Below are 17226 nucleotides of genomic sequence, written 5' to 3'. Positions count from 1 at the left end.
TTTCATATATAGTAAACTTGTAAATGTGCATGACTGCATGTAAATATATATAAAACGAACTCTTATAGATTATTCGAGCTAGTTAATTATAATTGAGCTACTTACCTATCTATTGAAATTACTACTATCCAGAAATGTTTACATGCATATAAATAATAAATGCATAATAATGAATTAATGACACACGTCAAAAAACACTTAAAGAACATTTAAGTAAAAATTAAATACCATTTTACTAATCTTCAACTAATCCAAAGTATTATAATTATCCTAAGTATTGTAAATATACGTAAAGTAATAAAGATTAATACTTAATTTGTATAATCAATCTGACGTCATATAAGAGCTCAACAAAATTCATTTACGACCAATATTGTCAGATCCGGTCATAAAATAATCATGATACGAGTGATTAAGTTGTAACTCACTGTTTTATAGGCTCGACAGACAATTTCTAAAATTTAAGAATGAAACTGAATGAAAATTATAATTGTAGATGCAGTGGCAATATTTATAAATTAATTTAAATTAATACATGGCTATTGTAATGACAACATGTAAGATATATGTATATGTATATAATAAATAGCATTAAGGTTAGTTGCTTAAAATATTATTAATGTAATTAGTAACTGACAAAGTATTGACATGTTTGAAGTTAAGATTCGATTTAAAACTTTGAACGGTTAACGGTAATTTATCACACTAAAATTGTTTTTGCTCACTTAACTTAGTTTTGAGTTTTTTTTTCGAAATTTCGTTTTAAAGATAAAATATTTTTTATTATATCCATGTTGAAATCTAAATTGCACGTGATGTGCGCATGAATCATGACATTACATTATAGAAGATTAAAATTTAAGCTGCATATTATATGCCTAATCAATAATATAGATGCAATCTATATCTCAACATTTAACAATGTTACGGCTGATGTCTGGAGATAAACATAATCTAAATATGATTTATGCCGAGTTGTAAAACACTTTATGAATAATCGTTAGGTACATAAGTTGTAAATTAGTTATCGTGTTGGCTGTGACTCTACTATATTTATTATTTAATTTATATTTAATGCTGGACTGTCTGGATTTTAAGTCAGTTTGCAGTGAGCAATTCAAATAGGCAAGTCGAAATCTCGTACATCTTTGTCATAAGTCATAAGGCCGATTTTAGAACTGATGAGATAGGCAATATGTTAAGAATTATTACATATTTGGATTGCTCAATAAGTAAGATTATTGTAATTCGGTAAATGTTAACTAAGTATTGTTAGCGACTTGATTTGTTTATAAGGTTGCATTCTACATTTTGCTTCATTTTAATTACCTGTAAAGTAGATAAAATTTAGTTTTTTTTGGAATTATTTAAAACTAATAAATGGCAAATAGTGCCATAACATATTATGACAACAGATAACTGAAGGTTTTTCATGTCAGCAACCCAGTAAACTATGTTATGTCAGCATTAAACGATACATTTTAAATGAATTATATTTCAGATTATCTAAGTAAGTTTGAACATATTTTTATCTTGTTCTATCGATGTTTGCTGGAATTGGCAGAATTGTTTAGTACAATATTTTATTTATAAGTTGTATGTGTTTTGTCCTAGCATATTAAGGAAACCAGTCAATAAATAAGTATATGAACATATTAAGTACATATTTTTTGTTTTTACTACCCTATTACGAGAGAACTAACCTAGTTTCTTACAAGTATCCTAAACGCAAAAGAAATACACAAATATTATAGCCACCTTTGAGAAAACATAAAACTTAAAAACTTAGTAACTACTAATATTTTTATGTGGTTTAACATTAAAACCACAATAAAATTTAAAACTATTTAGGTTAAAAGCATTGTAAATCGACATTATTTTACCATCATTGCAATAGTTAACGGTCACACATTAAACCTAAATACTTATTCCAATAACATTTACATATAACTCATATAAGTACCTACACTATATTCCTGTTCCCGGAAATATTGCCAGCCAACCCAACTCAACGGGCCGGCAATATTTCCTGAAGTACGGAATACCAACCGCGTGCTGGCCCCTTTCTCGGACTTTCTCTTTGTCTTTTTAAATAAAACACGTAATATAAATACATGGGTTTCGATTGTCTAATTGGCTCACAGTCCATCCGCCTTGATTGAGCAGGGAAAAGAGGCTAAACTTTTATAAAAATATTTTTTGTCTGGACATTTTTTTTGCTTTTCTGTCCAGAAAACAAGTGTTTTGCCACATATGACGCTACCACTAACGGTAGGTACCTACAAGTTCTCTGTCACATGTGACCCTAAGGTATTATAGCTGCAGGAAGTGCGACCTAGAGTCTATATGCAGCACAATGATCTAGTCTAGATTGCACCGATTGAATGTAGTCATTATCTCGTTGAGTGCCTATATCTATGTCATAGTAATGTTATAAGGATAACACGTTTGCTTGAATATAAAGAATAGTCACGAAAATATTAATATACCTACCTAATGAGGATATCAGACGGCCGACATCACATTATACTCAATGACCTTTTATTTATGATTATACTCTAAATCATAATTAGATTCCAAAAAAAGTAAGACAATGTTGCCACTTTTTACTAGCGCGTCTTGTATTTATGTAAAAATAAGTACATAAAAGTACTTTTTTAAATCGTAGGCGTAAAATTACCAATAAATAAATTATCTTAGCGTATTTATTTATAAAAGGGAATTTACTATTTTACAAACAAATTATTGCAGTGGCAACATTTTTGGAATCTAATTATGATTTAGAGTTTACATCGAAAGTCTTATGAATTTTATGATGTGTTGTATGATTGTCTCAAATGTACTTTCAGAAATGACAGGAAGACAAATTTTGACTTGGAATAATAACTATTAAATTAAAAAAATTAATACCCCCTACGCATTATCTAAAAAAATAAATTTTATGCGAAAAATACCTTACATCACTTGGAAAACAGCTGATACTCTTTAAATGTGTGATTGATTTTTATCAGACATAGCTAAAGACCAACGCAAGAAAATTCGCTTTCACGTTAAAAACCCGGTACGAAATCAGTCTATCCTTTAGAGAAATACGATGCCACAGACAGACAGACATACATTGGCGTCAAACTCATAACACCCCTCTTTTTGCGTCGGGTCGGGGGTTAAACATTTGCCCTATGGGCTTATCATCTTCCACGCTATTTTGTGAAAATTTGCAATCTTATAGCAAAGATAAGACATAATGTCCACCACTTATTAATATTCTTGCTGCTAATACTATGCTCCAACTGTCTTCATTGGGTTTTTTTTTTCAAGTTACAGCATAACCACTACTTGTAGATAGGTACAGTACAGCCACTATCAGATATACCGGAGCGGCCGAGGTGCTCAAAAATATCTGAACACGCATTCTAGCGCCTTGACAATAGAGGCGTGTTCAAATATTTGTGAACACCTTGACCGCTCCGATATTTCTGATGGCGACAGTACTAGGCCTCTACACTCGTGACTTCCCTGATCCTAGGACACTAACCAGTCTACCTTACAGGAAGCCTACGATCTACATGTAGCACAACGATACAGATTGCACCGGCATTATCCAATCGAGAGGTGATACGGCGTGTTGTGTTGCCGGGGAACACGGTTCTAACGAGGTAATAGATTTAAGGTCAATACACACAAGTTACATGTAAAGTCAACCAGACACAGCTATAATTAGGCTAACAATTATGCATATTCATTATATTAATAAATAGGTATCATTATTTTGAAAAGTATTCCTGGGTGCTAGATAAATTTTGGTGCGTTGTTCCATATTTCATATGCCACCTATTGTTGCTAACTGTACAAGGCCAGATGCGATCAGATTAATCTGGGATTATTTTTTTTTATTAATCAAGTAGGCATATTACAATGAGCTCATGAACGTCAAATAAAGCTACACCAGCTCCAACCCTACACCTCTGCCTCGAGAAGATTTAAATCCCCCCTCAATTGGAGGATATACCTACATTCAATGTCTTTATTTAGATACAGTCACCACATCAATATACAGTCACCACATCAGATTGTTATGCCATTTAGGGTTCTTGCTAAATTTGAAATTCTGTAGTGTAAGTATTGACCAACCAATTTAGCTAGGACCCTAAATAGCGCAACAATCGCGGAGCGTGATGGTACCTACTAATTAATAGTTTGCCTGCGAAATTCCCTTTTGTGCAGTAGAAATTCACAATCTTTGGTATAATAGTGTCTTTTACCGACACCTGGACCCCAAACTGTTGGTACGCTCTAGCAACTAGCAAGCCAGGTTTGTCAGTAATAAAGGCGGCACAATTGAAAAATGTACGCAAATGTAATACAAATTTTGAATTTCGCACAGTTTTCTACTGAGTCTACTGACATAGTTGGTGTGCCAGAGTATAAAAGATAGGGATCAAAATTTAAATTTGCCTTTAATGAACCATTAAGTATTAGCAATGTAGAAAAAACAAGTTTAATTTAAATGGTTTAAGACTAATATTATAAAATTCCTCATAATTGTTATGAAAAATGATCTTAAGTCAGTGTTTTTCCAGTAATTCGACGTTCTTTGATTGGTATGCCTGGCATTTCCGATTATAACATATTTATTTTATCAGGGTTCCCTTGTCAACTAGGAACCCTTAAGGATGACCCATCATGCTAGAACGGTCCGGGCCAAGGCATCCGGCACTTCATAGAGCACAATGATATTTAATTCCAGATAGGTTGTAGGCGTTCCAGACTTGAAGCGCTTAAGGTAGAAGTACTAGTGCTCGACGCTGCGCTAGTATTCGACATGGGCACTTTATGTCAAAGTGACAAGGATTAAATTTGAATACAGAAAAATATTCGCCGTTCAAATTTAACCTATATTACTTTGACATAAAGTGCCCATGTCGAATACTAGCGCAGCGTCGAGCACTAGTACTTCTACCTTACCTTGTACAAATTGTACAAGTTGCCTTTAGACGCGCCTAGGCAAATGAGAAATGCGCACGTGCTAAAGAGCTCCGGCACACCGAAAGAGGAAGAGAAAACTTATGTTTAACCTTGTTTAACACATTCGCTGCGTTACGGGAAGCATTTGGCCGTATTTGACTTTCCGCCGGTGCGGCAGCTATCTGCGCTTGTCTTACCCCCGGTGCGGCGGTGGTTTTTCTATGTTCCCGTGTGAGGAAGAGAAAGATGACTATACTCCCGATATTCTTACTTCAAGTATATTCCATTACAAAAGAGAAAATGTACGGGAAGTATTTTTGCGTAACGCACTGAAAGGTATTTTTTTTTCTCTGGCGCGGCACGGGTACTATTTGTCCGTACTCCATCACCCCGTACCGCACCGAAAGGTGGGTACCTACGCAGCGCTCAGATTGGTCATAGTGCTGCGCATTGTTCACGCTTCCGCGTCGATACGACATTTTATTAATGCGACAATTCAAGACTATGACATCTATATTGAAAATTACCTACTCTAAAAGTCCGACCCCTGTTTATAATTTACTTTTATTCATATATATGGTACAAAAACATGCCCAAAAACAACTTAAAATTACAATTTTAAACTAAATACAAAACTATTCTAAAATAAAACTAAACTAAACTGTTTATAATTATATGAGGATGAATAGTATTTGTTTTGATTACGTACAGACACGATGACGATAATAAATAATTTTGTCGATTATAAAAGTCGTTATCGATTTTTTTGTATCCCATCACTAGTATTATATACGGCCTGTGCGGCAAGGGAAGTATATTCCCGTAAAATTAAGGGTTATGAAAAACGCCTATATCATTTTTAATTTTATATAGATCCGCGGGCGACGGCAGCTGTATATACACAAAGATATAGTCTATTGATCAGAATTACTTTTTATTTCAAATCGATTACATTCCAGGTCTGTAGGGACCTTTAAAGTCAGGACATGGTACGGGAAAATGTAGGTCGTGCCGCAAATCTGGCTTTCTCAATACGGGAAGTACCTATATGACTCGTATAGCACTGGCAGTAAGTTTGGGTTTTGCGCTGCCGCACCGAATGTGTTAACAACGAGTATAACTATTTTTTATGGACTGAAAAAACTGTAATGGGATGCTTTAGGTTACCTACTTACGAGCAGTATGTAAACAAAGTTCAAAACGTTGGCAATAGGTACCTACCTCGTTTGAACGGTGGATCATTATTTATCTTGATTACTTATTTATTTATTTACATTTATGGCACAAAAGGCGGAGTTATTGCAGTAGAGTATTCTTAAACAGTAAACAGTTCGTCGATTTTATGGGTAGGGTTTCTATAATTTAAATAAATTTAGTGCTTGAGTTGAAGATGCGGGTACAATCTCACAAAGGTCTCAAGTCAAATTAATCTATCTTCAATATAAAATAATTTTATAAGGAGTTTTTAATAGAGTTATACGTTTGGATTTGCAGGCCCTGGCCCCAATTTCACCACGGTGACAGGTGCGACAATTGTAAAACATCACTGTTGCTGACGTCACAGGCATCCGTGGGCTACGGTTACCGCTTACCATCGGGCGGGCCGTAATCCTGTTTGCCACCATCATTGTATTATTAAAAAAAACTTTATTAATTATTATATCGGAAAAAAACAGATATTTCTCTTGCTAAGTTTATGACAATTGTCACAAGAAACACGACAATTGTCACGAAATTCCGACATATAACTCATTTCTTGTCAAGATTCACCGACAATTCTACAAATATGTCGACTAGAAAAAATAATTCTTGTTTCACAACACAATTGTAACACACAATTGTAGCAAAATGCCTGTCATATTTATAAGTATTTCTATAGAAAATATTTTATAAAATTGTAATATGTCATCTGTCGCTTGACAATTGTCGCTCGACATATGTCACTGACATATAGCCGTGGTGAAATTGGGGCCAGGAGGGATAGGAAATCACGTGCCTATAGGTAGGTAACCGGCAGCCCGGAAGCCAGTCGTGCGTCACTGTAGCCGGACAAATGCGATTACCTTATAAAACTAACTGCACAGCCGCTGAAATAAATAAATCATTTATATATATTAAAACAAGTCTTTGAGTTTTTTTATGACAGGCAAACGAGCGGACGGATCGCCATTGCCATCAGGTAACCAAGAAAGTATCGTTATCCATGGATACCTGCACAGACGGACATGGCGAAACTATTAGGTTAGGGTTCCTAGTTGACCACGGAACCCTAAAAATAAGTAGCTAATTACTAGGGCAAAGCGCATGCATACATTACAAAGGTAAAACTTCGCCTTCAAGTCGTAAAAATCCATATCATCTTTGAATCATTGGTTGAGTCACTGCAGCATTGTGCATTGATCTATAATAGGTAGGCCACACCAAAGTTAAGTTCCTACTTATAGTAGTTCATTTTTAGAATGTGAGAATTTTGTGATTTTTTTTTTCTATAACGCAAAAGTCAAGAAATCAGATCGCATTAATGAAGTTACTAGAGAAAGACCTCAATTGTGATCTAAAAAAACCGGGCAAGTGCGAGTCGGACTCGCGCACGAAGGGTTCCGTACCATAATGCAAAAAAAAAAACGAAAAAAAAGCAAAAAAAAAAACGGTCACCCATCCAAGTACTGACCACTCCCGACGTTGCTTAACTTTGGTCAAAAATCACGTTTGTTGTATGGGAGCCCCATTTAAATCTTTATTTTATTCTGTTTTTAGTATTTGTTGTTATAGCGGCAACAGAAATACATCATCTGTGAAAATTTCAACTGCCTAGCTATCACGGTTCATGAGATACAGCCTGGTGACAGAAGGACGGACGGACAGCGGAGTCTTAGTAATAGGGTCCCGTTTTTACCCTTTGGGTACGGAACCCTAAAAAGCTCTACGATTTTTCAAAAATCTGCTGACTGAACCTACACTGCCTTAAACACTTGCTAGCTCATCAACTTCATCCGGCTCGATTCGGGAAATGAATTAGAGATTCACTAGATATGAAATAGTAAAGATATGTGACGTTCCACGGCAAAAGGTACCTTATGGCGGCTGGCGCTTACGTCGCATAGCGCTGCAATACCTTTACCCCTGGAACGTCACATATCTTTACTATATCGTATCAAGTTAGTTAATCTCTAATCCATTTCCCGAATTGCGCCGTATATTACGTTATGCGTGTATTAGATATCACAGGACATATAATATCCAATCACACTGGATGTTTATAATTTAATTGATCTGTATACAAACAGCGGGCATCAGTTCTTTACTCAATGGCTATTGAAAATCAGTTCACGCATAGCTGTAACAGCAGCAGGATTGTAGTGAAAGAGATCTAGAGAAATTCCAGTTTTAATTAAAATAATTTAAACCGACGTTTAGCAATGTTGTGGCTTTATATCTTCAGTTTAGCTATAAGTAAGTTTACATGATTGTGTTCAAGATGTTAAAAGGTTAAAAGAAAATACCCTTATCCAAGCATAGTAACGATTTATTACGAGGTAGTTGTAGTTACCTCCATAAGAAGGAGGCCCATGCTTAGACTAATATTATGAAGTGATGATGTTCAATTGATTATATTAGATGGCATTTTGGAATCCAGATTATTATTGTAGGATTCACAGTGTTGCTTTTATCCGGATGTCAGTGACGTATGCCCACGTACGCGCGGGTTAAAGCAAGTTAATACCTAACAATAATTTTTACTTAGTACAATTTAATAACACCTATTGTTTTTTGTGTTTTTTTTTTCTATTTAGTTCTTATTGCCCCGGCCTCGACAAAAACGCTAAAAAAGCGCTTCCCGGGCTTGACAGAATTCGGAAAGAGACTATTGACAATGACTTAAAGTTCAAGATGACATATCCTAGGTACTGGGACCGCGTCGCGAGCACCAGTCAAATTATGTTCTTACTTAATTTGATTATTGTTTACAGAAATCGCGGTAACAGCAAAGAGCACCGGCAGCGCTCGTAACAGTATCCCCATGAACAGGCTCTACACCGCCACGACCGTCCGTAACTCCCACACACATCGTCCTGTCAAGTTGTCCATAGAGCCCGAGCCAGTGCGGACTGAATGGCGGTATGATAGTAAGTATATTTATTGCATCCATGGTTGTTACAACGGTGTTACAGAGTAATAGTGAGTTTCACATGGACCCTGGTAGGGCCAAAGAGAATTATGCTTTCCTTTGTCTATGACAGGGCACAGCAATAGTCTTAAATCTAAATTATGCTAGGTATTAGTTTAAGTATTACCTATTTAGCTCCACCTACAAATTGCGGAATGTAACAGTGCCATTCCATCACTCACCGCATCGCACCGCATCGCGCGCCGCGTCCGTCGTCGAAATCGTCGTCGATGAAATTTGCTATACGGGGGTTTTCGGGGGCGATAAATCGATCTAGCTAGGTCTTATCTCTGGGAAAAAGTGCATTTTTGAGTTTACATGTTTTCCGAGCTAAGCTCGGTCTCTCAGATATTCTTTATAATTATAACTACTGTATCAAATTATTTTGTTCGTTTAGCTGTAGCAAACTGGCCAGGCCGCCTCTGCCGCGAGGGAGCAGGAAAGCGGCAATCCCCCATCAACATCAGGACAGAGTTGGTAAAGCCTGACTCGGGCAAAGAATTCATCAAGTACGGCCCGCTACGGCTGCATGGCTACCAGAGCGTGCTAGTGTCTGGAGTCAACAATGGACGGACGAGTAAGCAATTCAACTATTTTTAGTAGTAACTTTAGCTACCAGCCCGTATTAGCTAGAGCAGGGGTCGGCAACAGGCGGCCCGCGGGCCTCTCGCTTGCGGCCCGCGAGCCTCCCTGGCTATTTTGTATGTAATATTGACAAACGACAATGTTTGCTAAAGTCACAAATATTACCAAAGCCCGGCCCGCGTCAACTTCGTTAACTACTATGTGGCCCTTGGCTGCTAAAAGGTTGCCGACGGCTGACCTAGACAAAAGACTCCACTAAAAAAATCATGCGAATGGACGCAAAAGAAAATATACCTATTAGGTATGAGGTATTTTAACCCGCGCTTTCGACCCTAATCCAAGTTGAAACTGTGGCTTTTACATAGTAATTAATCGATTTTCATAACCATCATCTTCCTAGCGTCTCGCGGCATTTTTGCCACGGCGGACTTGGGGATCCTGGGGTCCGTCCACCTGGCAACCTAATCTGAAGAATTGTCTAGAAAGACAGAAGTCTTCGAATTGTTTTTACCAAAACGAATTCCTTCTGGCCTTAGGAAGCAAAAAGGAAAACTGGGCCTTATTAAGATCTTCGACGCGGCTTTTGGTTTTCCACCATTTGTCTTGCTTAATCTTGGTGTTAGATTAACACCATATTTAACACCATAATTACAGTCCAGTTCACAATGGAAGGCGATGAAGCCATGCACCCAACATTGACCGGAGGCCCACTGCAGTACCTCTACAGACTCGAGCAGCTGCACTTCCACTGGCTATCTGAGCACGCCGTCAACGGATACAAGTAAGTCGAGTAACTCGCGCAGTCCACTATTAAGCATAAGTAACGCAGCATACTACGTAGGCAAACAACACACGAACGCGAAGCGAAACGATGCGGCGCGGGGTGAATCAATCCTTTGATACCTATAGAAGTGTCCTACGTGGGCGATCTCGTTGCGAACGCGAACGCCTTGGGCCCGCCGCGCCGCGCCGCGTCGCCGTCGCGGTTGCGTCGCGTTCGCGAGTTGTTCGCTTACGTAAGACGCAGCGTAATACACCGGTGACTTAGTACAAAATGGCTCCCCTGAGCTATTACGCTGTGTGCTCCGAAACAACGTTAGCTTTAAAGAAAAGTGACAATGGAATGGTAATGTCTACTGATAACCATAGGAGCTGGTGCTCCTAGTAGGAGATCCCACATATATGGTCGACTTCACCAATCTTCAAAATAGGGTTTTTAAAAAACATTTTTTGATAAAGTGAATATTTTAGGAAATAATCGCCTCGAAAGAAACAAAATGTACGTGAGATTTTTTTTTCGTGTCTACCCTTAGGGTGTGGGATGTTGTTGAAAAGGTCTTTCAAAATGAATAGGGGTTTTAGAAGAACATTTTTTGATAAAGTGAATATTTTCGGAAATAATCGCTTTGAAAGAAACAAAATGTGTGTGACAATTTTTTTATTGTTTCAACCTTATAGTGTGGGGTGTCGTTGGATAGGCCTTTCAAAATAAATAGGGGTCTTTAAACAATATTTCTTGATAAAGTGAATCATTTCGGAAATAATCGTTTAGAAAGAAAAAAAAAAGGTTTTTCCTTCTAACTTTTGAACCATGTGTCCAAAAAATATTAAAAAAATCATGGAAATAGTGCTTAAAAAACTTAATCAAATAAAATTAAAACAAACTTGATCAGTTAAGCCGTTTATGAGTTATCGCTAAAAGTCTTACCTTCTTATTTTAATTAAAAGCCTGGCAACCCTTATTTATGACCGGATTTTCGCAGGCAACCCTATACCATTGTATTTGCAATAAAATTACCATCATTTTGATGTATAATGCAAGCCTCAGACAGATGAGTGCAAATATCGATATGAAATCACCTCTTTAAACACGGCAACCACATAATAGTGACCGGAAAAAGATAGGCAACCTAGTTGATTTATGTTGTACAAGTTGTATACTTTCCATTGAAACTTATTTCGTTCGTCAGACAAATCGGTGAAATTTACCGAAAAAAATTTTTTTTCAAAAATTTATTAAAAATAGCCTTGACCATATTTCTTAAGGCAACCCTATTTATTTATGTTCTGGAACATATTTTCTTTCATAGTTTCATCCGTCAGACAGATTGGTGAAGGTCATTCATATGTGGGATCTCCTACTATCCTAGGTAGATTGTTTAGACAAGCATGTTAGGTATAAGACACATTTCAACACGATAATTTAATTATATTGGTATTATATGTATAGGTACCTAATATGTTTAGAAGGATATACATTAGACACCTTTTAATTATTCTCGAAATTATGATATTGCTTCTTAATCATTATGTACATTATTTCTAACACAGGTATCCTATGGAGATCCACTTTGTCCACATCCGGGCTGATCTTTCTCCAAGTGAGGCCCTGCGGAAGCGAGATGGCATTGCCATAATTGCTGTATTTGGAACTGTGAGTAAGATTTTCTTGGAATTCAAATGTATTACCTACACCCTACACCTAACAGTATGTTTAATTACATAAAAAAATAATAAAAAAAGGAAATCGACTTCATAAAGGAGAAAATCAAATATTATCCTATTTAAGTTTATTCCTTAACAACTGATATGTTTAAAGTCGATGCCGAGACAAATATTAACAGTACCGGTCAATAATAATCAGCTTTATGTCTAAAAGCCCCAACCCCTCAACCCCAAACCTCAGACCCGTCAACCACCACCCTCTGCCTTCATCTTCCACGCCTGCCCCTATCCTCTCAGTCTCGTTAGTCATTTCCACTACTACCCCATCCAAAATTATAATATACCTTATGTAAGGGCAGTTCAAATTATGAAGAACAAAACTTTCTTAGCAGATGGCCAGAATTATATTTGTTAACTTTAAAGAATTTAATTAATAAATTAAGCACAATTTCCAAGCAAGCAAGCAAGCAAGCAAGAGTTTCCTCTGTGAATAAAGTTTGTATGTGAACCAAAAAAGTTACATATTTACCCCATTTATATATGAATACATGAACTGGGGCCTTACCGTGATGTCCTTGTTGCGATTCTGTTTAGGACATCGTGGTAAGGGCCCTGTTTGATAAACAGATAAAGTCGGAGATAGAAAACGACGAGAACTTTATAGCGAGCGAGATGATGGAGGAGGTGGTGAGACAACTGCCGCAGCTGAACCGGTACGGGGACCAGCTCAGCGGGATCGTGTTGAACATGTCGTACGTTGACACATTAGCACATTACATAGTACATATTACACTAACTTTACTCCTCTAGTCTAGATACTTAAGCGGACATTATAAAGTCGGAGATAGAGAACGACGAGATCTTCATAGCGAGCGAGATGATGTAGGAGGTGGTGCGACAACTGCCGCACCTGAACCGGTACGGGGACCGGCTCAGCGGGATCGTGTTGAACATGTCGTATGTTGACGCATTACATAGTACACATTACAGTAAATTTACTCCTCTAGTCTAGATTAGATACTTAAGCGGACATTATAAAGTCGGAGATAGAGAACGACGAGACCTTCATAGCGAGCGAGATGATGGAGGAGGTGGTGCGACAACTGCCGCAGCTGAACCGGTACGGGGACCGGCTCAGCGGGATCGTGTTGAATATGTCGTATGTTGACGCATTACATAGTACACATTACAGTAAATTTACTCCTCTAGTCTAGATTAGATACTTAAGCGGACATTATAAAGTCGGAGATAGAGAACGACGAGACCTTCATAGCGAGCGAGATGATGGAGGAGGTGGTGCGACAACTGCCGCAGCTGAACCGGTACGGGGACCAGCTCAGTGGAATCGTGTTGAATATGTCGTACGTTGACACATTACATAGTACACATTACACTAACTTTACTCCTCCTAGTCTAGATACTTATGCAGACATTATAAAGTCGGACATAGAGAACGACGGAACCTTCATAGCGAGCGAGATGATGTAGGAGGTGGTGCGACAACTGCCGCAGCTTAACCGGTACGGGGACCAGCTCAGCGGGATCGTGTTGAACATGTCGTACGTTGACACATTACATAGTACACATTACAGTAACTTTACTCCTCTAGTCTAGATACTTAAGCGGACATTATAAAGTCGGAGATAAATCAGATAGAGAACGACGGAACCTTCATCGTATAAAATTTACGATGTCTGTTTATAACATATATAGGTGCTTATAGGTAACGAAGTTAATGGTCGTGATTAAAGATTGTAAATCGTATAATTTTCACTGAGCCTCGCGTCTGGTCTGTACAATTACCTATGTAGTCGGTTTATCCAAGTTTTTTTAACACGGTGGAAATAAGAACTTCATTGCAAACCGAATAGTAAATGCTTGGAATAAATTACCCTCTGAAGTTGTGAACTCTACAAGCGTGAATCAATTTAAAAATAGACTGGACAAACAGTGAAATCGTGCTAAGTGAACTATGATTTAGACGTACCAGCATCAGCTGCCTGTCTAAAACGAAATAATAATAATAATAAATACGTGTTGACAAGTTACAGTGCCAACTAGGGCAGCCAATAAGCTAACTTAATGATTGCTACTTGTAAGTAAATTGATTTCCAATTATACTGCAAATGCAAGTATCCCGTCAAAGATTAACCAAATAGGATAATTCGCCTGGAAGGAATTACAGAAAATTGTTCAAATAAACCGGAAATCGTGGGTAGAAACCCCGACTCGTACTTAGCTATATAGTGACCAAGCTAACTCTGCAGGGCATTTACAATGACGTGTGGCCATGTTAACGTGATTATCACATTTCTATAAAAATTTATGATGTTTACAATAACACCTTAACTTTGTTGTGATCGTCGAAAAGTTGGTTGCAAAATTAGCTTAAGTAGTCACCTGCAATAATATCTAAGACACTAACACATGATGAGCTTGTGTGTATTAATTTGTGTAATGATAAATATCTGTATTAAAAAGTAATATTAATTGAATTAATATTTTCAGAAAGCTTCTAACGGCAAACCAGCAGTCTTACGTAACGTACTCCGGATCTCTGACGTCACCAGAGTGCAACGAAGCTGTCACGTGGATCATACTGGACAACCCCGTCTTCATGACTTACGGACAGGTAGTGATGGTTTATATAACTAGAGGCGTAACTATAGGATGGCAAAGCGGGCAAAATGCCGCGGCTCGGGGGGACAGAGAGGCTCACATTGGGGACCCCTATTTCTCCCAAGATTTGATAAATTTGCCACGGACCTTAGTTACGCCACTACGGCCAGTGTAACGTGCTTCGGCCGAGGCGGCACGCGCGAAGCACGTCTACACTGGCCATTTTGTACGCGAGGAAATTACCTCGCGCATATGCTCGCTCTGTGTGGACCCGGCTACTGCTTATAACATCTAAAATCATAAATAACCTAATTCCTTCAATTTAAAAGCTCTGGAATCATAGCTTAAACTTTAAAATAGGCAAAAAAGTGATTCTCACGAGAACCTTGCCACATATCTACGATGATTTTTTTCCTTTTACTTTCTGGTAGGTACCTATAAATAACATGAACATAGTAATGGGTAATTTCTTCTTCCCTGCTTCGATCTTTCTTTTACCTTCAATCTTCCCCTCTGCAACAGCCAGCTGACACCTTCCTATTTTTCAGTACAAAGACTTCTCATACCTGGCCAAGACCCGGTACAACTACCGTGACCTCCAAGACTCCAACATCACGATGTACCGACCGGGCTCGAGGTTACCAAAACCAATGATCTTCGGCGTCTTCGCCAACATGTACAATTATGTTGCTAGCTTCCTCAAAAACATGAATAGGTGAGTGTTTGGTTCGAGGGTAGGTACTTCTACCTACACGTTTGTAGCTTTAGATCGTCATCTGTGGCATAGCATGAACCAATCTAGCCACATCTGCGAGGCCCTTTTCAATGTGTTTTCCCAAGGCAATAAAAAGGTTGTCATTGCGATGCCCCCCTACGTGCGAGGCCGTGGATGAAGGCACCATTCGCCCACGCCCAGCGCCACTGGTCGTCATAACATTGAAATACACATCCATTCCATTTAGATCAGTGCTTTTGTCGATAAAGTCCACAACCGTGCATATTTTACTGTTGAGCTTTGCTCCCATTTTCACATTTGTTTTTAATGTGGTATTTTTCTTTCAGGATGATGAAAAGCGAGCCAGTTAATACGCAATATTAGCAAAGTCATGTTGACGCATGGATTAGGTACCTACCTACTTATTTCGGAAGACGTAGGTACATAGTAGCAGGGATCGGATACCGGTATTTATAGTATGGGAACGAAAACGGTATTGTTTCGTTCTTTGTTAATTATTTCATTTCTAATTGGGGAATCTAATAATACGATGTCGTTACGTTACCTAAAAACACAACTGAGTCCTACATTTGGAGTATAAAATAATTCGAAATATATGGTTATTTCTAAGTTTTCCGGTTCCGATCCCTGCATAGTAGTGACAAATAGAATTAGTCACAGCACAAATCTGATACCAATATGGTTCAGTTCAAGAACAAAGCCCACTTCAAAGTGTAAAAAATAGTGTATTTAGCGGATTTTTTGTCCTCCACTTCGCATGGTCTTCATTATCTTCAACATCGTTCGTGATAAAACCATGGTAGTTTGAAATAATTCACTTTTATTTTTAAGCGAAATTGTTGTAAATAAATTAATACGGAAAGAGCATCTTTTTTATTTTTCTTCCTGTGTTCGTTGTTGTTTCTTTATCTTTTTCGAGTGAATTTGAGTTATATGGAGTATAAAGTAAACAAAAAATTATTTACGTTAAAATCGCATTTATTAAATACTTCCTCAAGTTACATACATTTACCTATAACCACGCCAACTCTTTGAACAACGCTCACAGACGTCAAAGTAAATGGTCTCCAACATTTTGTTAGTTTACCATCGTACCATCACAAATTGTAAACCTTATTCGATAGAAAACGTAATGACCGTAACACACTACCGCACCGCACCAAGGTCGCGGTGCGGTGCTGTAGTGTGTTACGGCTATAACTGCTATAAGGACAGTTAAGGTCAGGTGTCTGTTGAACATGCATATGTTAAAGAACATTTTCCTTGACATCTGAGCAGCGCTACCAACATCACAACAGCAATGTTAACTCCGCACTCAACCTACAGCCGCTCGGAATTATTCAGAAATCATCACTTTGACTTCAAGACGCACTTTTAGATCATGAACATAAGACTCTTTCGAACAAATGAAAGGCCTGATACTGATAATAGAGCTCGATTTACCATTGTATCCAGAGACACGCTTCATTGCAGACTGAAGACCGATATTAACTGACAGCCAAAAATAGTAAATTGTATAAGGGCATAAGCGTATATATGCATGACTTATTGACATAAAAATATGAATAGATTTTAATAAATAATTATGAATTTGTAATACGCGCAATTATGATTAAGTTATTGTATAATTGATTAATTTCTTTAGTTAAGTATATTTGCTTGTAATAATGTAATGTAAAATAATGTAATGTAATTTAATTGGTATGTG

The 17226-nt window shown here is 37.6% G+C and overlaps 1 protein-coding gene across 1 annotated transcript; it reads left to right on the top strand.

Annotated features, from left to right (window-relative positions):
- Positions 1 to 8197: 8197 nt before the first annotated feature.
- LOC134806118 (putative carbonic anhydrase 3) lies at positions 8198 to 16206 on the top strand. Its single transcript, XM_063779399.1, has 9 exons — positions 8198 to 8418; positions 8937 to 9092; positions 9531 to 9710; positions 10373 to 10499; positions 12050 to 12152; positions 12791 to 12915; positions 14672 to 14795; positions 15331 to 15497; positions 15845 to 16206. The coding sequence occupies exons 1-9, from the start codon at positions 8385 to 8387 to the stop codon at positions 15879 to 15881; spliced, it is 1053 nt and encodes a 350-aa protein (XP_063635469.1). The 5' UTR covers positions 8198 to 8384; the 3' UTR covers positions 15882 to 16206.
- Positions 16207 to 17226: the final 1020 nt, after the last annotated feature.

The sequence above is a fragment of the Cydia splendana genome, chromosome 2 (genome assembly GCF_910591565.1).
Source record: "Cydia splendana chromosome 2, ilCydSple1.2, whole genome shotgun sequence".
Lineage (NCBI taxonomy): Eukaryota > Metazoa > Arthropoda > Insecta > Lepidoptera > Tortricidae > Cydia > Cydia splendana.
Note: the sequence above shows the minus strand (reverse complement) of the source record. Positions and strands in the feature narration are given on the sequence as shown.